General features: G+C 38.0%; 1 protein-coding gene across 2 annotated transcripts in view; it reads right to left on the bottom strand.

Moving 5' to 3' along the window:
• HLCS (holocarboxylase synthetase) overlaps nt 1–27535 on the bottom strand; it is a 138157-nt gene that overhangs the window by 66967 nt on the left and 43655 nt on the right. For both annotated transcript variants that reach the window (XM_075033706.1, XM_075033708.1), the window contains one exon: nt 23165–23436. In XM_075033706.1, coding sequence (XP_074889807.1) covers nt 23165–23436 — 272 coding nt within the window. The remainder of the gene's footprint in view (nt 1–23164; nt 23437–27535) is intronic.

Genomic DNA, 27535 nt, shown 5'->3' with positions numbered 1-27535 from the left:
GACTAAAGGCTGGGAAGAAGGGAGAGGTGAGGGGAAGATGCTTTAAGATTTAGTTTTTATCTCTCATTATCCTACTCTGATTTGATTGGTAATAAATTTAGATTAATTTTTCCCCAAGTTGAGTGTGTTTTGCCCGTGACAGTAATTGCTGAGTGATCTCCCTGCCCTTATCTTGACCCACAAGCCTCTTGTTATATTTTCTCTCCCCTGTCCAGTTGAGAAGGGGGAGTGATAGAGCAGCTTGCTGGGCACCTGGCATCCAGCCAGTGTCAAACCACCACAACATTCTAAACCGAAATTCTTCTACCAGGTATATTTGTTAAAAATATAATACCTACAAAATGAAAATAAATATATTTAGAGGACTAGTGCTTTTTGTTCTGGAAGCAAAATTATGAACAACATGGAGAAGAAAGAAGAAATTACTCAAGAAAACCCAACCAGGACTGTTAAATTCCCACATTAGGGAAGGTCAAATTATACTTTCAGTTAGAGCCTGTAGTCTCAACTTGTATATTTAGAGCCTGCTCAAAACAACTGTAGATTTAAAGAAAAAAAACAAAGTTAGAAAATGGCTCAAATATGACAGGTAAATTTAAGCCCCAGTCCTGTACCAAGTTCTACTTTGTAAGTATCCTTAAAACCACACACAGCCTCAACAAAAAGTTATGTGATTCGACATGCAAGTAAAAACACAAGCAAGTCAGTCTTGAAGCAGCAGCAGGAATATTGCAGAGAAAACATTATACCAAGTATTTCATGGCCAGTACTATTTCTGACCTTAATTTATGAGTCCACTTCCAGGCAGAACTGTTGTACCACCTTAAAAAGAAGGCTTTAAATTATGATATGCAATTATTTGGGGGGAAAAAAGGAGGGGGGGGGGGCAAGGCAAGGGGATTCTGATTTGAGAAACAAACAAAAAATGCAAAGTCAACTAAATTGATCGCAGTCACCAAAAAAAGAAGCTGCTCTCCAAGAAGGACAGGATAACAGCCTCTGTTGTTAGAGATTAAATCACTTGTGCCATTTACTTATACAAGCTGCATAAGACTGACAAACAGTAGGCTGGACTCCTGAACGATCAAAAGAATTAAGGACATGGATATAATGAGGAGCAAAACAAAACATAAACATATCATCATTTCTTGCAGGTAGTGACAAAATTTTGAGTTGATAGAGATGAACAAGCAGAAGAGAATTTCTTTTCCACTGTAAATCATACTCACCCATTACAGCCTGGCAGAAGAGAAGCAGTGCAGAGAAGAGGAGAAATTTAAGGAGGGAAACAGCTTCTAGTCAGTAGATTTTGACAAAAGACTGAAACAGTTATACACTCATGATTATGGGTTGGCTGAATCTGAAGAAGAAAAATCTGTAGTAGAAGCACATAAGGTATCCTGAGAACTTCTTGATTCTGCTTGAAACACAAAACCTTAATGTGAGCATCTGCCATACAGCTGGCGCTTTAAAACAGACGTAGGTAAAATCAGAGTGGGCATAAAACTAGCTCACGTTTTCTGAAACCAAATCCAACTCAGATTACTGGCAAATAATGCAGACAACACACATATCCTAGTAACATGAATATCAGTGTTTCAAAACCACCCTTCAGAATGTGTTCACACAGAAAAAAAACTACATGTAAATGTAACTAATGCTAGGAAGACCTAATACACTATATAATATGGTCCAGTGCAGAAATCTACACAAAAATGGCACACACTCCAATAATCACCTACTTAGGAAAAACCACATCTAGGGATCATATTCCTACTCTTCTTGTAATGAGGTCTGTATGAGCCACTGCATAAGATGGAGAGATGGTTAATGTATTTTGAAACCTGAAAACCAGAACGAAGCACCTCAGATTTACTAGAACACATAAAACTGAAAACACAGACTAGGCAAATACTTCTGCCTTACAGCTCGTTCCCTTGATGATATTAATATCACACAATAAAAAAAAGACCTTTAGAAATACTGAAGTACATGACAGATTGAAAACAAAACAATCAAAGTTTGTGATTTTTTTTAAAAAAACTAAGGTACAGTTTGTAATACACAACCTTCAAAATTTAGTTTTTTTAATAGTTATGTGGTTGAAGCTTGTAAAAACATTCACAACATGATTTTTTGGAATTCAGTGTTTAACAGTTCTGTTAAATACAGGAAAAAAACCACCCTAGTTTACTGAAGAGCAGCTCATTCATGTCACCTAGCATTGTACGGGCTGTGACTACCAGCTGGCTCCACAACCAGCTAGAATGGGCGAGCAGTCCCAGCAGGCTAGCCTGCAAAGCTGCCTGGAATCTCTTTTGTGAAGTCCAGAGTAGGGTGCCTGGAGCATTGTTGTAAAAAAACCCCAACTTTCTCCTCAGTCAAATTGATATGTGTACTCTCCAATGCCAGCATCCATTAGATATAGAGTACAAGATAATCACACACATAAAATGTTCATATGAATTATCTCACAGTACAAGGAAAAGTGAAAAAGAAATTATAGCATAGTTTGACTCTTGGTGGGGTTTTTTGTATTTTATTAATCTCTGACTCTTGGCGGGGTTTTTTGTATTTTATTAATCTCTGACCTAGTACTTCGTAACCTGAATTTAGCTTAGGCTTTCCTTGTATAGTAACCATCACTCTAAAAAAACCTTCCATATTTCCAAGAAGGTTTTGCTAGGTACTAGATAAATGCAGCTGCAGACCTAGCCAAGTAATTAAGAAAACCTGGTTCTGGATCCAGTAAATGCAATCTGCATTTCTACATTTCTTGTTTTAACACCATCTAAAATTTCTTTTTTTAAAGAACTGAATAAAGTGTGAGTGTAAAGTACGGGAAGAATTCTGCTGGGGATTTTAATTAAAAAGCTCTAGCCCTCCATCATTAGAAAGCCTCCCTGACATGAGTTAGAGAACAGTTAAATAAAAGGAAAATTTACATCCAAAATCTTGAAAAATCTAGGGTTACCACGCTTTATGAGCCATGTCTAATTTGTATGTGGCACATCTGGTATAATAGATATGATATACAAGCAGCCAAATATTTGAAGTAAAAGTCTTTCCCAGTGCTAAAATAAACAGCACTTCAGATTTTTGCTCAGCAATTTTTGCCCAGTGGGAGAGGAAGCAAGGAAGGAAGAGTACTTATCTACTTATCTACTGTTCACTCTACGACTTATGAATTATCAGTCACTCACCGAGATTTTTGGTTTCAAATCCAAGTAGAAAGCATTCCATTTCACTTGGTTCATGTTTGCAATATTTCACTGCTTAACTTGGCAAAACATCAAAATAGAACATTTTCACCCTTCTTAACCTCCCCTGTTGGCACACCAGTTTATTAAGCTAATGCCTCATAGCAAATTACCATTTTCCCTCTAAACCAATATAATTCTGTTGTCATGAACACCCTGTATTACAGCTTCAGCCAGCTGGAGAGTATTCATTCCTTCACAGGTAAAGGGCTACAGTTTCTGTCCAGTTGTTCCCCAGTCACTAGTGAAATATAACTTACCAATGTTATCTGTTCTGATCATCACCAAATGCTGAAACCTCCAAATAGTACCCTAGATGAAAAACGGGTTATCAGGTAGAATCCTAATGTGCCAATTATCTGCACTCCCAAAAGCACCTACCATACTTTCTATGTCCATGCCATGTCGAAATAAAAACCAGAAGTCTAGAACAGTAACATACCTTCAGCAAGGAGCTAATGATGACCAGCAGACATTCTCCCAGACTGAATTACATTATAGCCAACACGTAACAGGACCTGCTTATTGATTGACCTGGACTTCATAAAAAAGAAAACTTCAATTTTACTCTAAGTTTACTTATTCTTCCCTTTTCCTTCCACCCTCCTCCCAAAAATCTGACTATCTTGTATCTAAAATCTTCAGAGTAAATGGTTTCTCTGTTCCCTTTACTAGCTGGTTTCCATAGAATTCTGGGTTGAACTTTCTGGTTAGTCTTGCAGAATAGTATCAATTAGCATTAAGTATACAATGTGTTACACCTATTCTTGCAGATGTCCCAAAAAGACATTTATGTCTATCTCTTCTTGTCTACTCCTATTTCTGCATAAAACACTAGATAAAAAAATTATTTCTGCAAGCCATAGCTGAAAACAGTTCAATCTTATAAGTTCATTCTTTCCTTTTGGTTTTACCTTTTTTGAACTATTTATGTTGTTAGTTAAAGAGAAGGTGGAATTGCACTGAATTTCATACTTGATACTACTCTTTAGTCATACTGTGAAAACAGTCAGAAGTTTGAATCCATTCTTTAGCGTAAAAAATGTCTTAATTGTTTTTAGGAAGAACAAGCAGATGAAAAGTAACAGAGAAGGTAGAGAAGGCAGCATGCAAATTCCTGACAACACACATCAGAAATATGTGCAATTTACACATTTCAAGTCAGCTGACACTTACAGAAAAAGGGAAGGGGTGATTTAGAATATTACTCATTCTTTTTAAACTATTTAATCATTACAACTTACTCGTTCCAAACTGTGTTCAGAACTGCTGGATTTAAAGCAGAGCAATGAAGAGTTTTGAGACAACAAAGTATAGGAAAAGCTAAATTCAATGCAATTTAACAAAACAATTTTTTTTCCAGCATATACAAGGTCAACATCTGAGCTCCTAACTGAAATAAGATTGATTTCTCCTTTTTTTTTTTTTTTTTTTATACTTATCGGTCAGCAACTATCAGAATTATTTTAACAGGAAATTGCTTTTCAAAAAAAAGACACGAGTTCTGCAATTTCTAGTTTTAATAATTGGTACTAATAAATAAAATTGTAGTAACAGGAAGTTATATCTTATCCATCTCAAACATGAAATTGAACCAAAACCTAAAAAATAAGGAAATAAAAATTACTGATAACAGCAAAATACTGGAAATGTGTGAGGAAACTACTGGGAATAGAAATAAACATAATATAAGGAGAAATCTTCCTTTTATTGTCCTCAAAGGATAAGCATGAATTTGCAATCCTTGTCAATAACAAAGATTAAGAAATAGAATAAATTTGCCTAGAAGATTTTAATATGGTTTGTATACCTAAAGTTATAACTGCTTATATAAATTACTAGATCAAATTAAGACCATTTTATAATACCATTTATGGTGCTGTGAAGGCCATGTTTGGCTGTTAAACAAAATAATTTCTCCTCTTGCTCTGTCAGCAGGGTTAAAAAAACCCTCAGGAACATGGCATGCAGTGAAATACCTATGACAATATATTCTGTAATCAATTTCCAGCTCTGTGGCTACAGCACATGGCTTTGTGGAAATCGGAGTTAATCAAACAAACTTCAATTCCTAGGGACAAGATTAGAATAGTGAGTTAATTTCACTGCAAAGGTGATATCCTGTGCCTGAATGTGGTTTCCTAGGCTGAATGTTTCCATACAGCAGACATTTCAACTGGCTACACCAAGAATCTTTAATTGTCATTACTTCTTAAAAGCAAGAAGCCTCCTGGGATGAGGATTCTTTCCTACTTGAGGCTTTATAGCACGCTGGTGCTGTGGTGCAGAAGGGCATCTTCTGTCTATTTTTTCTGTCAGCATGTAGTCAGTATTCTGATGGAGAAAACATGCCCCAGAAGAACTCTGCAGTCAGTTCCAAAGAAAACCACGTAAACGTAACAACTGAATGGCAGCAGAATGCTGATGCTAAGATAGAAATGAAATGACAAGCAAATAAGCTGGAGTCACAGCGTTCTACTGACTTTCCAACCCCTTCGCATTAAAAATTCTACTACAAGAAATATCCAAGCCACTCACAGCTGCTTTTCAAAAACCTTGGCAAAAGGTGATTATTTCACTTTTTTCAAACAGACAGATAAATCGTGGTGGAAAATATTAAACATTCCACAAGCATTGATCCTTGCTAACCTGACATGGTCTACTAACAATATTATTCTCTATCACGTGAATTCTACATGACATCAACTACCACACAAGATTTGAAATGTGCACTAAAGCAGGTGGCCACCAGCAATTTCTTTTATATCTCACATCTGGAACCATACTCCATATAAAGTATACACATTATCCTTTGCTAATAAATCAAGACTTGAGTGAGAACTCTTTATCTAATTTCCAGTCTTGAAACTTAAAAGCTGTAAAATAATATTCTTTCTTTTTTTCTGCATCTGTGGACAGTATTTTAAACCATTTTCTTCTTTCAGGGAAGCCTGACAGATGGCTTACTAAGATTATATGAGCATTCTTCTGTATTACTTCATAAATGTATGATCTTGACAAAACTTCTGTTTCAGAAGCCAGTAGCACAGAGCTTATTGGAGGGAAAAGGTTAAAAAACCCTAATAAAATAGAAAAATTCTTCTTTCTCCTAGGGCTGGGATGAGCTTCTATATTCAACAAGGAAAGAAAATGTTTTTTGGTACAAGATCAGTACTTCATCAGAGAGTTATATCCAATGCCAGTAATAAACAGTTCTAAAACAGCTTGTAAGCCTGTTTGATACCCCTGACACCTGCATTTACACCAGTATATCAAACAACTATTTTTTCCGAGGGCATCAAGCCCTGGTTACTCCAGTGAAGAGTAAAATATTATTTTTAGCCACTAAAACATTATCTGCATGTTATTCCTTCAGTGTTCATAAATCTCAGTTTCACTGCAACAGTCATATTGCGCAATTCACATCCTTAAAAGGAAGCTGGTTCTGTAGGAACTAGTTTGCAAGACCAAATTAGTTTCTCATTTTGACATACAAGAAAATCAAGTTTACATTTAAACAAAGCAACTGATTATATGGGTGAAATATTTTAGCAGCAGATGATGCAGCAGTATAAAAATATATTGTTCTCTTTCACTAAGCCCAGAGCCTATCTAAGTCTACCAATAAGTTTTAGGGGCTTAGAAACGGGTGAATGAAATTCCATTTTGAAATTTTAACTGCCTATCCAAGGATTTGAATGAAGATAGTAAATTAGTGGATAGAAAGCATTACAGTCAGGTGGAATGAATTCTGAAGCTTTTCTACTGTCATGTAACATGCAATTTAATGAATTAGATGATATCCAAAAAGTACAATGTAATATGTTGTAAGCCGCATTTTTAAAAGCATGAAATATAAGCAATTTGTGAGATTCTCATTAGGTATTAAAAAATTGTTATGATGGTAGGAAAGATTAAAAGGATGACTAAAAATAAACAAGCAAACCAGGACATCATAATTTAAAGATTCAGTTATGACTGTAAGCAAAATTATTATTTAGCCTCCACAAAATAAAGCGCTCCCCTTTCCTGATACTCTCCAATTTTCAAACAAAAAAAAAAATAGAAATGGAATCACCATGTGCTTAAGTGGAGCTATTACCAGTCTTTATGACTTCAGAAGAAATCAAACTCAAACACCATGTAAATTATCTTTCAGTAGATAATTTGTCATTTTAACAAGGGAGTACTGGGGTTTTGATCAGTAATTGGTTTGCTAAGCATGCTGACAACATGTAGATTTTTCCCCAATTAATACTGTGATCTTCTTACATCCCACTTATTTTACCTGAAGCTTAGCATATTTGCTAAAGAAATATTCACTAAATACAGATAACATTTGTTTGGCTTGAATGCCATATTCTTATTTCCTCTTTCCTATGTCTCAGCCTCCATCTCCCTACTTTTTTTTCTCCTCTTGTTTTCTCTTCAGTATGCCTCTTCATATTCCTCTGTGAATGGACAGACTGATGACCCATTCAAATACAGATCAAATGAAAAATGTCTATAGGGCAGTTTATAGTTGTATTCCGCAACTGCTTAATGTAATATGCCATATGTGTTTGCAAAGAATCCTGTAAAATACTTTTGGGTTTTTTACGTAAGATAATATCATCAGTAAAAATAGTGTCAGTTCAAGTTTACAAAAAACATTTGGAAGTTCATCCACATTTAACAGTTAAGCAACAAGAACAATGCCAGTAAATTCTTTTGAAAGCAACATGAGGTACAGCATTTTATAGCAATCCTGGGGATCACAAAACTGCAGTGGGGGAACCTCGCTTCTTTTACACACCATTCTACAGGCCATGACATTTTAGGCTAAATGATATGAGGTGTGATAAACGCAAGCCTTCGTTTGAATACAAACAGATTCTTAAAATATTTTAACTAGGAGTATAAGTGAAAATAAATTAGGCCAGTGGGATTTAGCTAAAGAATTCAGATTCTGTGGGATTTTCTTAGTTTACTACTTAAGTTAGAAATTATACAAGCTTTGCAAGTTTTTGGCTCTGGAAACAATCAGGGAATTATTCTGAAATTAAATCACTATCTTCTGACTGGCAGCATAGGAACAAACAAAAATCAGTGTATTTATTCTTAACACCACTGGAGCAGGTGCTGTCTAAACTTCTCTAAACAGCTATACCATAAGTTTCTTAGCTCCTACCTTAGCTCCCATACTGTTGTAAGTCTAACCTCTTTTTCTTCATTTTTTTCTAACAAGGGCAAAGAGATGGAGATGTGCAAAATGAAAACTGAAAGCCATGATCCAACTTCAAGTTTCTAAGAAATCTGATTACTCTCTTCTCCCTATGTAGTCAGAATGAGAAACTGGCACCTCCAGAGAATAATTCAGACTTTGTGCAACTGCACTTAGTTGTAGTTCAGCCTTCAGATCTTTTCAAATAAAAGTAGTTAAAGGCAAAAGCTAGCACACAGCATGTTTGTCTCCATGGCTGACAACAGTGATTCTTCCCGTCAGCTTCCTAAAACGATCAGACAAAATTTATTCTGTAGACATAATTCCAAGGCTGAGATAGGCACTATGCATCACTTAAAGCAAGTGTAATGGCCAGAGAAGTTGCCAAAGCAACACATACTGGGCTCCCCTTCTTCTCCAGATTCCCATTTTTTGAAAAAAATAGGGAGTCTGTTTGGAACTTAAACATAGGTCAAGTGTAAGAAACGTGTACTGCCCAGCCAAGTGGACTCTTTACTAGTTCCTAAACTGGGGCTTCCTCAGCCACACATAATGTGGGCAACCCGTTAATCAAATGCATTATCAAGTCACTTAGATACCTAACCGCTATTCTGTTTTATTTGAATGTAACATCTTCAACTTATTCTTTTACTAGTCTGATCATTATAACAATTACAGTAAAAAGGTATGAAGGAGAAAAGCAGATCCGTGACTTGTCCAAGCCCCGAGCTACTCAATGGGGTTAATCAGGGAGGCGGGGAGGTTGTTTCATCTGACCACATTATCAACATATGTAGTTTTTCTATGCCTTACTGTTAAGGGAGAGGCCACTGCCCGAGCATTCACACAGCGGTGACTCAAGGAGCTGCGCACACACCACCCGAGTCTTTTAACAGCTCGGACCGGAGTCCCTCCACAGCGGGCGGCTCCAGGGAGCTGAGGGATGCCCCTTCCGACTCCTCACACACACACTCACCCTCAGGCGCTCACTCTTCCCCCAGGCTCAACCCTAGGTTTTGTAAAGCAGAGTTTTCGACGTGATGTACATCAGACGAATTTATTGAGCGGTACGGCGGTATAGGACAGCTCGAGCTGGGTGCCTCCGGAGAGGGACCCCGAACAAAGAAATGTCCGGGCAGTTATACCCTTACAATCTAAGTTCCCTTCCCCTCATATGACGGTTTGGTCCAGTAGTAATATTTGGGTCTGGGGTCTTGTTCCTCATTGGATCCTTCTTCTGTCTCCAGGCAGGCCATTCCTTTTGTTATCTCCAAGAGGCAGCTTCTGCTGACAGAAGTGGTTACCTTATTTTTGCCATGATGCACCTTCTCAGGGCCCCCCTTCATGTAACTAAGTAGAATTTCACTGCTTGTGGCCTAAGGCTTTAGCAAGTCTTTCTATTAATGCTATACAATGAATTTCATTTGAGCTAGGAAGTGACTATAAAACAGATTACGTTTAAGCTCCTATAACACTTACTCTCCCCTTTTTAAGTCAATGGGTTATGTCCTACACCGACTTATGCCTGTCTTTGAGTTTTTTAACTTATTACTATAAGCACATGACTTCATTAGAGGCTGTATTCTGATCTGAGCTCAGATCGGTGGCAATAAGGTGGCAGGTTTCCCAGTGCACAGAAAGCCATTTGATGAACAAGGATAGCCCTACCTGATATGCGTTCACACTGACACTACAGAACTGACACCGTTATACTTAACATGCTACGAAACGATAACTGAAAAAGCATGAAAATCTCTTTCTCAATGAAGTGCAAACATAAATCCGTGCTTCTGCGTAGTTTAAGCTTATCAACAGTTTTTACTAAATAAAAGTTAAAATTCAAACGCAGACTTGACAGTCACAAAGTTAGCAACCAAATAGCAACAATATACATGTAATATGTTGTAATTAACATTATAAACATATATAACAATAGATTATATATATTATTATGATATATTGTATTCTATTACATGTATTATATTATATACTTTTTTCAAGTTAATCCTCTTCTTCAAAAAAATGTGATGATTTGTGACTTCAGCATTCAATTTTTTCATCTTAACACAAAAAGTCTGTTTTAAAATGTGTGTATGAAAACAGCACCGTGTAAAACAAAACAGTAGGATGTTACTGAAACCCTTCCATTTCCATTCTTTAGCTCTCATTTTAACTGTGCAGTCTTACAGGGTTTCCTCTCATATTTAACAAATGAGGAGTGCTCCAAGGCTACATGTGTATTCATACGACAATGTGAATTGTTTAGGAACTTCCAGCAGCAGGGTAACACAATATACTTACTATAAGAGTTCAACGTGGGTTAATTGCTCTGCAAAACGGGTATCTTTTTTTTGTGACTCAATCCCCTTCGGGAATGCCAAACCTCCCCCTGCACTGACAGAAACCGTGCAAGCAGGGGGCCCACTTCATTAACAGGAAGAAAATCTACTAATTTTACGTAACAAAAAAATAAAGAGGAACATATTTTGTCTTCAATTCCATGAAAAATCAGACACACAAGGTGCGTGACAGGAAAATAGGGACCTAATTGTTTAGCACCCTCAAGAACTGTTCACAACAGGTGGAAAGAAAGGCACGGAAAATTGACGCAAAGGAGATGACAAATCCTAATACAGAAATCTTTCAGCAAGCATGTAATGAAAAATGGTATTGCAGAGAAGAGTCTGGGAATGGCACAGAACCAAATCAGTGCCAAAAACTTCCGAATTCCTCCCTTTCTACAGGCGAGGAAGGGAACAGACTCTTGGCTGTATTACAAAAATTCCTGCGTGATCTTTTATTATCAGGCTGAAGGACAGCTTTCTCCAACACTGGATGATGCAAAACACTACCAATAAGTGAATGGAAGAATAAAGTATGAAATATTATACATTTCAAACTAAATTAACAAAAGTTACTGTTGAAATTAATTTGATTTGATTTAAGGGAAACAAACATATTCAGTTATTTGAGCTAATCTTTATCACCAAAGGAAGGCACAAAATATTGAATATAAAAAAACCCTTAAGGAAAACAGACATGGAAGCAGCTATTCCAATGCACTAACTTTCGTCTTTTGAGAATAAAAAGCCCTTCAACCCTACAAATAAAAAACCCAGAAGTTTAAAAGTTAGTAAGCCCAATGACAAAAAGAACAAAGGAAGATGATATTATATCAAGGCTAAGTTAAATGGGAGGGATGTAGATTAAAAGCATAAAATTCCTTAAAGAGCAGATCTATTGCCACTAGTATTTAACTTCAGTTTTTAAGCTAGACATTCATCAAGCAAAGCATTCCTATCCCACATGACAGTTTAACAAACAAACAAACCCAAGGTATCTAAGCTTTTAAAACCAATCTGAATTATTGTGAGAGCTCTCTGCACAAAGAAGTACTCATTATCCAAACTGATAAAATATTTTTGGTTATGTATCTGTAGAAAAGATAATCTGTAAAATGCATACACCATTTAAATGCAACCGACCAATTTATCAGCACACATTTTTAAACTATCCACCATCAATGCCTCTTTCTTGAGAGAAAGGCATCCTTCCTGCCCACCATGATATTTTCCAGCTCTCCAACATGCATTCTTGAGGGACAAGGGTGTAGGGGGTTAATTTTTACAAACTGTTAATGTTGGGGATAAAACATTTATTTATAGCAGACAATGTACTAGGATAGTCTCACCATGCTAAAAAGACAAAGATTACTCTTTGAAGACTTTGTAGTTCAACAACACATACGTCTTCAAGAAAGGAAACCACAAGGTCTGTGACGCAGCTTGCAGTTGGTTTTGACTATTACAGCAAAACAGCTTCCTCCACCCACCTGAACCTAGATGATGAGGCATGGCTAGCTAAAATAATATTAAAAGTAGTAAACAATTTCCATAGCTTTTAAGAAAATGGTCAATCAAGTTGAGCCAATAGTTGTAAGAGGAATGATTCTGACTTGTAGTTACAGTCCTAGTGGAATTCTGAGACAAGTATCTGAGAAGGGAGGCTTTAAACAGGTACGCCTGCCTGATGATGAAATGAAAACAAGCATTGTGACTGTATGGCATATTTTGCAAAGGCTACATTAGTGCCAAGTTTCTACCTTCAAATGACATTTCAACCCACTCCCCACAACATACCTGATTTTAATTTGTTTTCTAAAATATATAGTTTGAAGAGAGAATAAGGGAGATCACCGAGGTGCATGCAATGATTAAACATGAGGCCACTGTCTTTACATAGAGTAACACATCCCAAGGATTTGGGAAAAAAAATAATCACTAAGAATAAAATATAATTTGTCAATCCCAACTTGTCTGCTTGTGCCTCTGAAGTGCCATTCTGACCTCCTTCAACTACACGCTGCTCTTACCTTTCACTAACTCATACCTGCATTAGCAGCACACATTTTTGAATACAACTAAAACAAGAGTTTTAAAGTGAGTCCTAATGCTCCCTTTCCAAAATTAGAGCCGTAGTACAATTTTAAAAAATTAAACAATATTAATCTAGAAAAGCATAAAGAAAAACTAAAGGGGTACCAATGATGTAAAGGATTTTCTTTTTCAAAGCTTTTAACTGTTTGGAAATTGTTTATTCTAAGCTGACATTTTATTTAAATATCCTATTCAGCAATTATGAAAGCAACTTCATCCCACATTTCATTTCCACTAAAATTCACCATTTTTGTGTCAAACTCTTCCTAACAACGGCACTTTGTGCTTCTTAAATATTGGGGAAAAGGGATCCACAATGGCATTTCATATAGAATATATCACATGCTGGCTTAATCATGTATAAATCAAATCTTCTGCCAACTAAAACATTAAAACAGGATATAAGGTGCCAGTAAAGAATAAAACTGAAATGTATATCTAATTAGTTTATCTTTTAATGAAATGCTTGTCAAACCATTCCAGCCAATTAAGAATGTGCTAGAAATATTTCTTTATCAATCTCAGGTCTTGTGAGTCTAATAACTATGTCTCTACAATGTAACACCTATATCACTATACCAGATGCATCCTCAAAAAATAATGGTTTCATCTTAAATCATGCAATTCCAGGCATGCTCTGAGGAGAGGAGACAGAGAAAGTGGAACCGCTTCTGGCAAGGTTAACCTGTTCAGATGGCATTAGGATAAATGTCTTTGAAGACAAGGTTTCTGAACTGAAACTTACAGAAAGAATTTCCTTTTAGAGAAATAACAAGGAAGCTTCTAATCTTTGGTAAGGATTTAAAATCTTAGTTTAAGAAATAAAAATGGAAATGCTTTTAAAAATAGCCTCAAATGGTTCAAATAAAGCTTTTAACAGGAAATCATAAAAGCAATATTGATCATTTAAAACTGCATGACATTTAAACAAATCTTTATTTTACAATTAGACTAATGCCATTTAGTTTTAGACACCTACAGGTGAATTCACACTTCGTTTGTTACCTTAGGACACGTAAATGGACACCAGTGATAATACAGTGTGTACGTTAATACGGAAACTGCCAAGACCTGCCATCTGGAGAGCTAATGAACAATCAAGAGATCCCAAATTAAACTACAGAATTTTCCCTTAGAATCTTTAGGACAACACTGTCAAGTTCAATCTATTCACTTAGCCTCCAGAATCAATTTTTCAAACTTTATGACAGGTCTAATAGTTTCCACCTGTTTCTCTTGCTTGACTTTTGACTGGCACGTTACCAGCCAGGGTGGAAATGCAGACAAAGACCCCTATTAGGCTCCGGCTGTTTCTCCACTGTGAGGTTGCTCAGCCATTAAATTAGTTCCAGCCCACTTTCTCCTTCCACATCTTAATTTTGGGGGGGTTATGAAGGTTTGGGGAAGTGGAAAGAAAGAGAGACAAAAGTTTGATATTCAGCTGTTGCGCAAGGTATAAGAAAATGTAAAATCATGAAAGTTAAATGCTGAATTTATTTATGATTTACTAACTAAATAATTTACTAACTAAATTTATACTAATCACACTAATTAAGTTCCTGAGGTGTCTGTATGGTATTTTCAATCATCACAAACTTGGTAAAATTTGAGAGACCCTAAGAGAGTCTATCACATAACAAGCACTTATTGCAATACATGATTACATAAACACAGTATTGCAATTTTTTTTCTGGGAATCACGAATGAACAATAGATACCTATTTTTGGTTCGAGCAAAGAAAATCTTTTTTCCTGATATATGTTTTCCTTTCATTCAGAATTGGTAATTAGAAAAAAGTGTCATACACATATCCTAACAAATTCATATTGGTTCATTTGGAAGTACCTTAAAAACCTGACAACTTTTTTCTTCAATAAAAATTACCTAATAGGTATTTGCATCAATTTCTAGAGATTTATGAATGCTATCATCTGTGAACACTCAAGGTACTTTGCTGAATTGCAAATCACATGGACTACATTATTCTATTATCCATGACAACAAAGTATTTACCATAACATCAACCATAATACTTAAGACAAGTATTTTAATTTACTAAAACAAAGGTCTTTCTGTAAGATAAATTTAATTGTTTGAACTGTAATCTGACTGAGATCATCTTCCCAGTATAAGCTACTTAGAGCCAGGACTTCTAGTTTACACCTTACCTGAAAACTGACTACTCAAGCTGCATCATGATGGGGAAAATCTTGAAGACCTACATCTGTAAACACTTCATTACATTTGGACTACTTAATGTAAAAAAGCAACCTGAGTGCTGACCACTCTGCTGGTACAGCACTTTAAAGATAAGAGAGTAAAGGTTCCACAGTCACTGGAAAACCAAGACCACTTCTCTTAGCTGTCTTGCCTTTCTTGATAATATAAACATATATAAATTGGCAGACATGATTCTATTTAGCTTGTGATATCTAAATAAATTCACAAACCTCTGAATTATATACCTCATCTTACTGAGATGTGTGAATAATGTTACTGAGAACCACAACCAAAAACAACTGTCAGAGAAGAAAGGTCTTGACCTATTAAATTATCACTTTGTCGGTTTCTTCACAGTACTTCTGCTTTCAATCTAGTGGGCTGAACATGCTGTGAATACTAAAAATTAAGAAGCAAATGCTACAAATGCTTCTATAAAATAACTCTTTTCTATGTGGCTTCTTATTGAACTAGCATGTCTGTCTATGTCCAAAAGCCACTACAAAATCAGTTGCAGGATGAGGATGTAGATCTGGGGGAAAGGGAGTGGCAAAATTAGATAGCAACATTTTTTTAATGTGTGTGCATGAGTACATATGCACACACAGGGAATAGCTTGGAATTAAAAGAAATTTGTATTTGATTCCAACTGTCTCTAAATTGCAATACTTCAGCACAAATTATCAGTGTCAACTGTAAGACTACAAACTGATTTACTTTAATACTGTTATAATGCATCCTCATTCACAGATTTTGTGCACGTATATTCTAAAACAAATCACCTTTATCACTTGCAAGAAGGCATATTCTGTAACTTATATCAGTCTCACAATTTAGGCTCTCTAGCTGAGAACTGAAGCTATTATTGCTGGTTAACTAATCAGTTACAATAACATTCAAGATGATTTAACTGATGATGTTTATTAAAAAAAAAAAATCCAAACCAAAATTCCTGAGGTTATTTTCAACAGTAAAATTCATCTGCAATTTCTGCAGATAAATTAACACTGATACTCAAAAGTAGCTGCCAAGAAAAGTTATAGCTGCAGGTAGAAACACACATAGAATAATCTGTCCTGAAGAGCAACAACTTCCCAAAGACAGTTTTTTCCATCAGACTGTTCATGAAACAGTATAGTCTTTGTACATAGACTCCAACCTAAGATTTAGTAACTGTGATTTTCATATCGCTTAATCCCACTCAAAACTGTAATGAACTACCTTCTCAAAGGTATCCCACAACTCATTCATGTCGGGGGATGCAACGAGCCTACGGAATTCCTGACAGTTCGAGAACAGTGCGACCTTGAGCAGCTTGTAGTGTATCCTTGAGAGTCTGGAAAGATCCGAGAAGACCAGTACAAAAACAAGATAGTGATAAGAAGAACCGTCCTAACGAACTCACCAATCATGAGTTGTTAGTTACTAACCAAACCAATCATATACTAACACATACTCAAAAGAAGGGTATAAAAAGGTGTGTTAGAACAATAAAGTAGCCATTTTGCATGATCTATTACTTGTCGTGTCCGTCTCTACTGCGACAAATGGTGACCCCGATGCGTCTGAGCGAACAGATCATTTAAAGGCAATAAATCCAGCACTAGCAAGAAGTATACCGGCGGCGACGAGCGCTGCGAAAGAGTATACGGGCAGCGAGACAAGCTGCGGAGACGGAGCCCGGTGAAGCTGAGAGCAGTGGAATCTGCCTGGTCCGGACCTGAGCCTAGACACCTAATAAGGTGAGCCACCGGGGACAAAACTGTTAGAATGGGGCAGCAATTAACACAGGAAAAGGAGACGATTTTGTCTACCTGGAAAGCCCTATTAAAAAGAAAAGGGGTTAAGACCCCAGAACAAAGCTTGAAAAGGATTTTAATATGGTGTAAGATGCAAGGCTTTCAAGCCACAACAGTTACTGCATTCAGTGTGGGTGTGTGGCAAGCAGTGGGATGGAAAATGTTTGGTGAAATCTCTAAAGGACAGAAAGAGCTGTGTATGTTGGCGATCGTATGGCGTCTATTACGCGAGACCCTGAAGGAATGGACAGCAGAATGTGATGCGAAAGATCAGCAAAAGAAAGCTGAGGACTCTGACAATGTTAGCAATGAAAAAGTTTCTGCTCAAGTAACAGCTGCAGCCAATGCTGCAATCTCAGCAGTTGCGGGCAGAAAACCCCTCATGGGCAAAATCAGATCATACCCTTATTCACCTCCTCCTCCTCCTATGCCATTAATTACTCTACCGGGCGATGAGGGGCCCTCCTCACCTACTGGTGCGGCGGCAGAAGGGGTGACTCCATCAGCCCCCGCCGAGGAGAATGATGTGGCGATTAACACCGAGCCGGACAGTGTGGGCCGTACTGAAATTGAGGGCCGAAAGGACGGTGAGAGTCAAACTGAGTGTGAGGGCCGAACGGAAAGTGAGAGCCAAAATGAAACTGAGGCAGAAAAATCTCTAACTGACACTATGCGATCTCTGCAGCTCACAGATAAAACCATACCGAAGGAACCCCTGCTGGGGGCTCTCCCTCCATCCACAATAACTGTGGTCCTGAGATCCCCTGATCAGTTCTGGGAGGGAGTTAGAAAATATGCTGCCGACTCTGGCAACTGGGATCTAGTAGAACGCCTCAGCCCGTGCTCTCTAACACCGGCGTTTCTAAAGCCTCTAGATAAAGCAGCAGAGGCTCCTGTTACATTTCCTGTTTTCAGAGCTGCTCCAGGCACAAACCGGCACGATGAGCACAATCCAATCGGCTGGAGAGTAGTGCAGGATTTGCAGAATAGAGTACAAAAATACGGAATCAATTCTCCTGAGGTGATGCAACTTATTCGTATAATCAGCACAGATCTGCTGTGTCCTTATGACATTATGCATCTAGCACTCGTGCTGTTTCAGCCCGTACAATTGCACGTATTTCAATCTACTTGGAGGCAGATGGCACGCACAGCAGCACAGCATAATTTACGACTGCTACAGGGTGACGTGAGATTAGGCCTTGGAGAGGATGCTTTGCTTGGTGCAGGGCAGTATAGTAGCCCTCAGCTGCAGGCTACATGGCCTCCGATGGCTCTCGAACAAGCACAAAATATAGGCCTTATGGCAATGAAGCGAACCATGGACATGGCAGCTCCGAAGCAAAAATATGCCACTATCTGCCAAGGCCCCACAGAACCCTTTTTACAATTTGTAGAAAAAATATCTGCCGCCCTGGAAAAACAGGTAGAAGATGAGGTCTTAAGGCAGATTCTATGCAAACAGTTGGCAAGAGATAATGCTGATGAGGACTGTCAAAAGATCATACAGGCTTTACCAGGAGATCCTTCTGTCCCTGACATGGTAGCTGCATGTTCTAAAGCTGGGACACTGGAACACACGGTGACCACCATAGCCAATGCTATGAGAAATTCTGGAAAGTGCTGTGGGTGTGGCAGTGAAGGGCACATCAATGTACCTTCTCCACACAAAACATCACCAGGTCACATTTGTGCGATGGTTTCAACCCCCTACCCACCAGTGACAATCCCTAAAGGTACTCGTATTGCTCAACTTGTTCCTTTTTCGAGTTCTATTTCAAGAGCAGGACAGCACCTGCGATGCGATGGAGGCTTCGGCTCTACGGGACCCCCTCAGTTCTGCTGGTCTCAGACTGTCTCGTCATCCCGACCATGTATGACGTGCACGCTGTCGAATCACGGAAGATCGCCGACTACAGTAAGGCTTGCAGGGCTCCTGGACACCGGAGCCAATGTGACTATTACTGCCGATTGTCTGTGGCTGTCCACCTGGCCCACAGAGGAGGCTGGTATGGGAGTAGTGGGGCTGGGAGGCTCTGCGCAAGCAAAGACGGCAGACACACCAGTTCTGATTACCAATCCTGAGGGCCAACAAGCAGTTATTAAACCATATGTGACGGCAGCTCCCCGCAATTTATGGGGGAGGGATTGCTTGTCGCAGTGGGGGGTGAGGATTACCACGGATTTTTAACGGGGGCCACTGTGCTGCAGGGTGTTAGACAACCCATGCTTGTTTTAACCTGGTTAACAAATAACCCTGTGTGGGTGGATCAGTGGCCCCTACCAATTGAAAAATTAAAGGCCCTGCAAGAATTGGTAGCAGAACAACTAGCTGCCTGACACATTGAACCATCTCACAGCCCATGGAATACTCCAGTGTTTGTGATAAAACAGAAATCAGGTAAATGGTGATTTTTGCATGACCTGCGGTAAGTCAATGCTGTCATGGCCATGATGGGGGCTCTGCAACCAGGCATGCCTTCACCTGCCATGATCCCTCAAGATTGGGAAATCATTGTCATGAACCTTAAGGATTGTTTTTTTACAATTCCATTAGCTTCTCAAGATGAAAAAAAATTTGCATTTTCTGTGCCTTCTATCAATCATGCGGAACAAGCAAAAAGATATCAATGGAGAGTTCTGCCGCAGGGCATGAAAAATTCACCAACCATTTGTCAATGGTTTGTTGCACAAGCTCTGTCACCTGTAAGGGAAAAATTCCCCACTAGTTATTGTTATCACTATATGGATGACATTCTGTTAGCATCAGACAACAAGGAGCAGTTGAATGACATGAAAAATTTGGCCACAAATTCGCTACGACAATATGGGTTGGTTATTGCCCCTGGAAAAGTGCAAGAAATAGCACCCTTGAAATATTTGGGAATGGCAATTACAAACATGCAGGTTGTGCCCCAACCTGTGAAACTTAATCTTGCGGTTAAGACACTCAATGATGTACAGAAATTAATGGGATCCTTGGACTGGATCAGGCCCTATCTTGGACTGACCAATTCGCAGTTACAACCTCTATTGGACTTATTAAAACATTCCAATGATCCAACAGAACCCAGAATATTGAATACGGAAGCGTTAAATGTAATTCACATGGTGGAACAATGTATATACTAGAAATTTGTTTCTCGAATTGATCTGTCTCGATTGGTACAATTCTTTGTGCTAATTGCCAAAACTGTGCCATTTGGTGCTTTGGTGCAGTGGAATTCTGAGTGGGATGACCCATTACGTAATTTAGAATGGATGTTTTTGTCATTCCAGCCATGAAATACTGCTCCTGGCTTGTTTGAACTTATTGCTGATGTAATCATAAAAGCCAGAAAACGCTGTGTAGAACTAATAGGACGTGATCCAGCTACGATTGTTTTACCTGTTCAAAATTGGTACTTTGAATGGTGTCTGGCAAACAATTATGAGCTGCAAGCAGCTATGGCGGGTTTTCAAGGACAGATTTCGTATCATCTACCGTCGCGCCCGCTCCTGAAATTTGCTCGAGAAATACCATTTGGTCAGAAAAACTTAAGCCAGCCGGAACCTGTGAAAGGCCCTACTGTCTTCACAGATGGTTCTGGAATACCGGGTAAAGCAGCAGTAGTATGGTATGAAAACAACAACTGGAACGGCAAAGTAGTACATCAAAATGGTTCTCCACAAGTGGTAGAGCTGCGTGCAATGGCTGTTGCTTTTTCTATTTTTTCTACTCCTGTAAATATTGTAACTGACTCAGCGTATGTAGCTAATTTGGTTTCTCGACTAGACAAAGTGGCTTTGACCATGTCAGACAATCAATTATTATTTGATGTGCTTTTAGAACTCTGGAAAAGTATTCAACTACGAACAGAACCTTATTTTATCGTGCATATCTGGAGTCATACCACTTCACCAGGTTTTTATACGGAAGGTAATGCCAGAATAAAAAAAAAACAAAAAAACAAAAAGGGGGAATGGTTGGGGAACTACCATAGGCATGCTTAGATAAAGCAGTTTATGTTCTTAACTTTCTCCGTTATGGGGACAATTCTTCCCTACCTCCTCTTTCTCAACACTTCTCTCTTTTCAACACAGAATTTACAAAAGGGTATCAAAGTACATGTTAAAGATTTAGTTACTGGTCAGTGGAATTGACCATGTGAGCTATTAACCTGGGGGCGAGGTTATGCTTGTGTTTCCACAGATACAGGCCCACAATGGACTCCCGCTCGATTTGTGCGACCGTCATCATCTGGAACATCCCAGAGGGTGCGGCAATATAAATACCACCTCAACCAAAAAACTAAGTGTAGGTCACCTTGGCCAATATAACAGGTCAAGATTCTCTGTGTATTGCAACCGCACCACAAAGCCCATGAACCAATAGACAGGATGGCTATGACTCGTGCAGCGCGCCTGGCCAGCGAGCGCATGTGTCATAGGTTGCAACTGAGGCGGATTTTGGCACCCGCTGGCCACGTGTGTTGAAATCCGTTCCTCTGCAAATGTATAAATACCGGGATTTTCCGAAGAGCATCGGGCTGGTGTACAGCAAGGCCATCGTTGCCTCCGTGGGGACGCCCACGCAAAGCTGGCACCTACCGATTGCTGGGCTGAGTTCGCAGAGCAAGACAGCACAAGAATGTACAGATGGTTCATCTACCTCACAGTCCTCAGATGGACGTAGTCATGGATACCGCCGCAAACCAAAGAAAACATCTGGATGACCCTGGCTGATGTGACCGGACAAGATTGCTTATACCTTAGTACAGTAACACCAAGCAATCCTTTTTTTGCAGGTTTAATAGGGGGTTACACTGACATCAACAGAGTTTAAGAACTTATTGATGGAGACCCCTGTGCAGCAGGTCATGGACTCAATGGATGGGAATGCCTGGTTTCCACGAATCGGGCATTCACCCTCATTGCCACCCCAGGAATCACAAATTCTGGGGTCCCTGAATACAGACTGGTGTAGTATTATCTGATTTACTGCTAGACTTTGATAGTGTCAGACATGCTACACTACAAAATAGAGCTACAATTGATTTCTTGCTTTTAGCACAAGGACATGGTTGTGATGAGTTTGAAGGGATGTGTTGTATGAATTTATCCGATCACTCAGAATCCATTTTCAGTAGTATTCAACAATTAAAGAAGGGAGTCAGGAAGCTGACAGAAAGCGATGAATTAGATTGGCTGACGAAGATGTTCGAGGGTTGGGGATTGTCTGGATGGTTGATATCTCTGCTCAAGACTGTGGGGGTAGTGATCTTGGTTGTGATAACTATGCTCCTGATGTTACCCTGTCTTTTCAGCCTTCTGCAAAGGGCCCTGCAGAGGGCAGCCAGGACAATATCTTTAGCACAAATACAAAAAGGGGGAATTGTCGGGGGATGCAACGAGCCTACGGAATTCCTGACAGTTCGAGAACAGTGCGACCTTGAGCAGCTTGTAGTGTATCCTTGAGAGTCTGGAAAGATCCGAGAAGACCAGTACAAAAACAAGATAGTGATAAGAAGAACCGTCCTAACGAACTCACCAATCATGAGTTGTTAGTTACTAACCAAACCAATCATATACTAACACATACTCAAAAGAAGGGTATAAAAAGGTGTGTTAGAACAATAAAGTAGCCATTTTGCATGATCTATTACTTGTCGTGTCCGTCTCTACTGCGACACATTCACAAGGGTCATCTATGTGATGATGAAAGAACGTCTAGCATAACCCTAATCGATGTTTAAAAAAAACCCAAATAAACCACTAAAGAGCATTTTAGTGAAATATTCAGTAAAGGGAATAAGAGAACGCAGTAATCTTAAAATTAATGCTGCAGTCTACTTGGTATTACTTTTGTCAAACAACTAGCTTAGAAGATAACTTGTACTAGAAAATGCATGTAATCTCCCAAATGTGCATATTTACTACCTTAAACTTTCCTATGGTGATGTTCATGGTTTGCAAGAGGAATAACGATTAAAATCCACCACCAAGTAAAAAGTTGTCACATTCACATATTTCTACCCTTTATGGCTTAGTATTTTATACATTATCCATTAATATTCTGTCAACACCAAGATCTCTATTTTGTGTCCTATCTAGAAGATAATCGGCTTTTTTTTTTTCCTTTGGCTAACTTGTAGGCAAAAAAGAAACCAAAGAGAAAGAAGATTCTTTCTGAACATTGTGTGTTACTATAATTGTGAATTCCAGATCAGAAAGTTTATTCAGGATGGTCTAGATCACTACCTTACCCATCTAGAAGATTCATTGTTGTTGTGGTAACTTCAGTAAAAAGAAGAATCTTTCCAAGTTTCTTTGTTTGAAGATTCTGTTGATATGTCTTCAGGCTGAAATGTTCTGATGAGAACCTTCCCATCTCAGTGATGACTGGCATGAGAGATGGAGTTAATTCCATTTTTGATTCACAGGATGAAACAAATTTAAGAGACACCTTGCTGGATGCTCTTAATCCTTCAGCATCTACATTTCCCTCGAGCCATTTCAGAAAAGCAAGATGGATTTCCTGTGGGCAAGGGAAATAAAATAAGGCATAAAAATACAGACCACCACATGTGAAGACATACATTCTTCTGAGAATATTTTTATTCAAGCAATTATCTTCTACTGCAAAATAGGAAAATTAACTCAATGTCCTCTTCAAAGATCAACTTCTGCTGCTTGTTCTAGTCCAGCCTGGCCTGACTACTAGGTACTGTCTTCCTAGACTTGAGACCATGCTCCTTTGCAGATTAATTAGGCTTAATCTTTCCCTGTAACAGCATATGTAGTGGTTCTCCTAGATACTGAAGCATGGAGTGCACACATTCATCTGTATTATGCAGGTTTTTCAACATGCTAAGTTTCTTTGCTGGAAGTCCTTTAGTCCATTGCTAAGACTCGATTTGAAGGATAAAGCAGCAGCCAAGAAAAACATTTACTGATTTCTCAGTAGAATACCTACTAAAAGTGTTCATATCGTCAGCTAACAGAAGCTTCACTGCTATTACCTTAAATATAGACAAAAGTGGCTGTTAATTAGCTAGCTAAGAGAAGCATGTAACTCAAGAATGCACACAACTACGAAAATTCTACTAGTGTATGAAATGCAGTCGTATATATGCTCTGTTGTCCTTGTCCCAGTCAGTGGCACAGCTAGCACACATTTCTGTGCAAAAGATTTTAAATGTGAAATATACATGTACATACATATATAATTTTATATGGCTACATAGCAAAACTTTGATTTTTCTCTCCTTTATTTTAGGTTATTTAGAAATACATTTTTTTGAATGTGAAATGAAGAGATGAATTACTAGGATTATTACCTGTCTGGTGACACCCTGAAACAACTGTTACACATTCATAGAACTCTTTCTGGAGATATCTAATTCTATTCTGAGAGATTTGATATGAAACATTTGCCATGTCTTTAGAAATCGTAAGTTAACAGCCCACGAACACAGATGCTGGGACTTCTTTTTGCTAAGCGTGTAGCTTAAATTTCGAAGAGCTCTCCTTCTAGAGTCAGAGTGGTCTTTTATACAATATATGAAACTACAAAAATTGTGGTTTCTATTCTACTGAAAATAATGTACTAGTGATTCTTGCCTTTAAATTTTTAAGAGGAAGACATTTGACTTTTAAATAAAAAACTTCTGACCAAATATATGCCCCTCCTTCCCATTACTGCCATATCTGGGAACCAGAATATGAGTGTTTCCTACGTGAGTGCTGAAGACAGGACTAAGCTCTCTTGCCCTTGAATAAGATCTCTCTGAGCTCCAGCCCAACCCTTTAAAACCCACAACCCACAATTAAGAGCAAACTTCCTATATAAATAGTTATCTATCTGAGGAATTGCTCCAATTTTCCAAATCCCATTGTTATATCTTAAGAAGGAATGAGAAAAGTGGTCCTGTTCCTAACACCTTTTTATAGATTTTTCCATCCTCAGAAACTACACATTCTCAAGTTTCACACAGACACTGCTTCTTGTGTGACGTTCTTTGAATGTCAGCAGACTTACTGGTTTGCAGCTCTGTAGTACGGGCAGCAGAGCATAACACGAAGAAAGGAATAGCCTCTTTCCAAATGCAATCAGGCACTAGCTTCTAAGCCCGAGGATGATCTAAGAGTGACTCAGTAGCAAAATTTTAGTTACAGAGAAATTACTTCTCATTTCTTGGTTTTCTAAAACTCCGTCTGAACTCTTTCTATCTAACTTCTTGGATAAAATATGCTTTAAGTATTTTCTTCCCTTTTTGTGTGTGTGTGTATGCATCGTAAATGATGATGTGGCATTAAAGGTTTTATGAGCATTTCTCTGACTGATCTGCATGAAGCACTTCTGTCTTCATTTAGCGTAATATCATAGCTTTGAAAGACTGCTGCTAAATTCTTTACACACTATCCTACTTGTTTTACACACACACAGACTAACGTATTAGCTGTAACAGATATTTAGAAAAATTATAGCTTTCATTCTTGTCAGGGAGTATATGGAAAAACTGTGCTTAATCAGAAAGTGCATTTTCCTATTGCTTTCCAAACACAGAAATTCACTTAGTATAATTGAGCATGCAATTCCTAGACACAAAAACATAATTTTAACTCACTTAAGGACGGGTTTACAGACTTACAAAAACAGACATTAAGTTAAAAAATAAAGGTGCTTAAAGTATTATTACATTCTAAACAAACAATGAAAGTGCTCAGTTCTATGTGTCAGAATGTCTGGTGTACTTTTGCCACAGCACACTTTCTGAAAAGACTGAAATAGGATATATTTATGTGTGATGTTACATTATTACAAATATGCCACACAATTCCTACCATTTATCCTCGTGAGTATATTCTTTCAGGTGAGTTTTTCCCCATAGTTTTTAGGTTTACTTCTTGATTTAATTTTCTTGTTTCTAACACATACTGAACCATTTAAGAATTGTTACATGTGTATAATTATGAAGCTAATTTTTCCCATAATGTACACGTTTATTGAGCTGATCAAAAATATAAACATGAGTAATACATAATCAAGAACAGTTGATTTTTAAAAATTCCTAAAAAATATGTTTTTACATTTTTAATAAAGCAAAGTTTCAAGTGCTGTCTAAGTTCATGCTAGAAAAAATAATTTTCGTTTTAAGAACCTCCTTCACACAAAGTTACAGAAACACGGATGCTGAACCAATGCATTTTGGTCCCCACAATTATACTAGCACACAGAGAAGTACATTTTTGTATAATGAAATAATCACATTTTATAAGAAGTCAGGGTTAACCTCTGCTTCAACTCCATTTAAAAGGAATATAACAACTCCATTTAAAAGGAATATAATCACGTCAGAACCTAACTGTGCGATTTGTTGCTAAATTCAGGATTGAGCTTTGAATTCAAAACCCATCCCCAGCCACGTCTGCCGTTCTGCAGCAACCTCTGGTGGCCATTTAAATGAAAAGGGTTGGTTCAGGAACTGTCTGGCCTTCCACACCTCTGGGACCAGATCAGGTGTGTCAAGCAAGGCACCCAACACAAGGTAAGGAATACCCAAACTCCTGGCCACTGCTTACCCTGACCATTATCAAAATCCGAAAACACGCAGGTACAAGCTTTAAAGGAGTATGCCACCAAAAAAGCTGTAGCTGTCACTTATTCAGGCACAGACAACAATATATATGTAAGTAGCTGCAGATAATTGTACTAAAATCTGTATTACGCATATTACCAGTAACATGCTTTGTAAATATAACTTGTTTCAGGGCAGCACAAATGTATTCTGAAATTGTTATTCATCATTACTGCATCAGTTTTGGATAGGAGAACTGAAGCCAAGCCAAATTTAACGTCCTCTAAAACTTTATTTTTCAAATGACATTTTACATGTACATTCTCTAAGGCAAAGATATTGCCTTCTCTCTTAAAGTAAGAATGAAATTTGACACATCAACCAAACAACTTGGCAACAAGAGAGCTAATTGGCTTTTCACAGTTAAAATAATCAACTATAAATTTAATATTTATAACGAGAAAATTTTTTTACACAGATTTTAAATGGTAAAAGCACAATATATTTTCAATGCATTGTAAAAAACAATTACCAAAAGCACTAGACCAACAGGAACTACCACCATTTCTCACTAACAAATTCTTCCCCAGTACTCCAAAGCACAACTTAAATCCTCTCAGTCAGAAGCATGGAGAGATTTCAAAGCAGTGACAGCCTCACTGATCTGGTACCCACAGACAAACAGATCAAAAAAGCAGAATTTTGATTATCAGACTGAAAGTGTCACTGAATGAAAAGCTGTTCTGAGTGGATAGGGAGATATAGTGGATGTTAAGTCACAAAATTCAGAGAAATAGAGAGTTAAGCTACTGCATACTACACACCCTCAGCTCCTCCACTGATCAGCACAAAGATTTATTAGGGGTCACTGTATCAAGGACTGGAGGTCTGACATTGCAAGTTGTTGAACTAAAGTTTAAATGGTAATTGTAACGTAAAGAAGGAAGAGTAAAAGCTGTATTTTGTTTATGATCTAACATCTGCTTTCTATGATTTTAAGAGTTTGGTCAGGTGTGTGAAGAAACTGTTACGTAACGGAAGTTTTCTTTTGCTGTT

This window comes from Buteo buteo, chromosome 8 (genome assembly GCF_964188355.1).
Source record: "Buteo buteo chromosome 8, bButBut1.hap1.1, whole genome shotgun sequence".
Classification (NCBI taxonomy): domain Eukaryota; kingdom Metazoa; phylum Chordata; class Aves; order Accipitriformes; family Accipitridae; genus Buteo; species Buteo buteo.
This window is presented reverse-complemented; position numbering and strand designations above follow the sequence as displayed.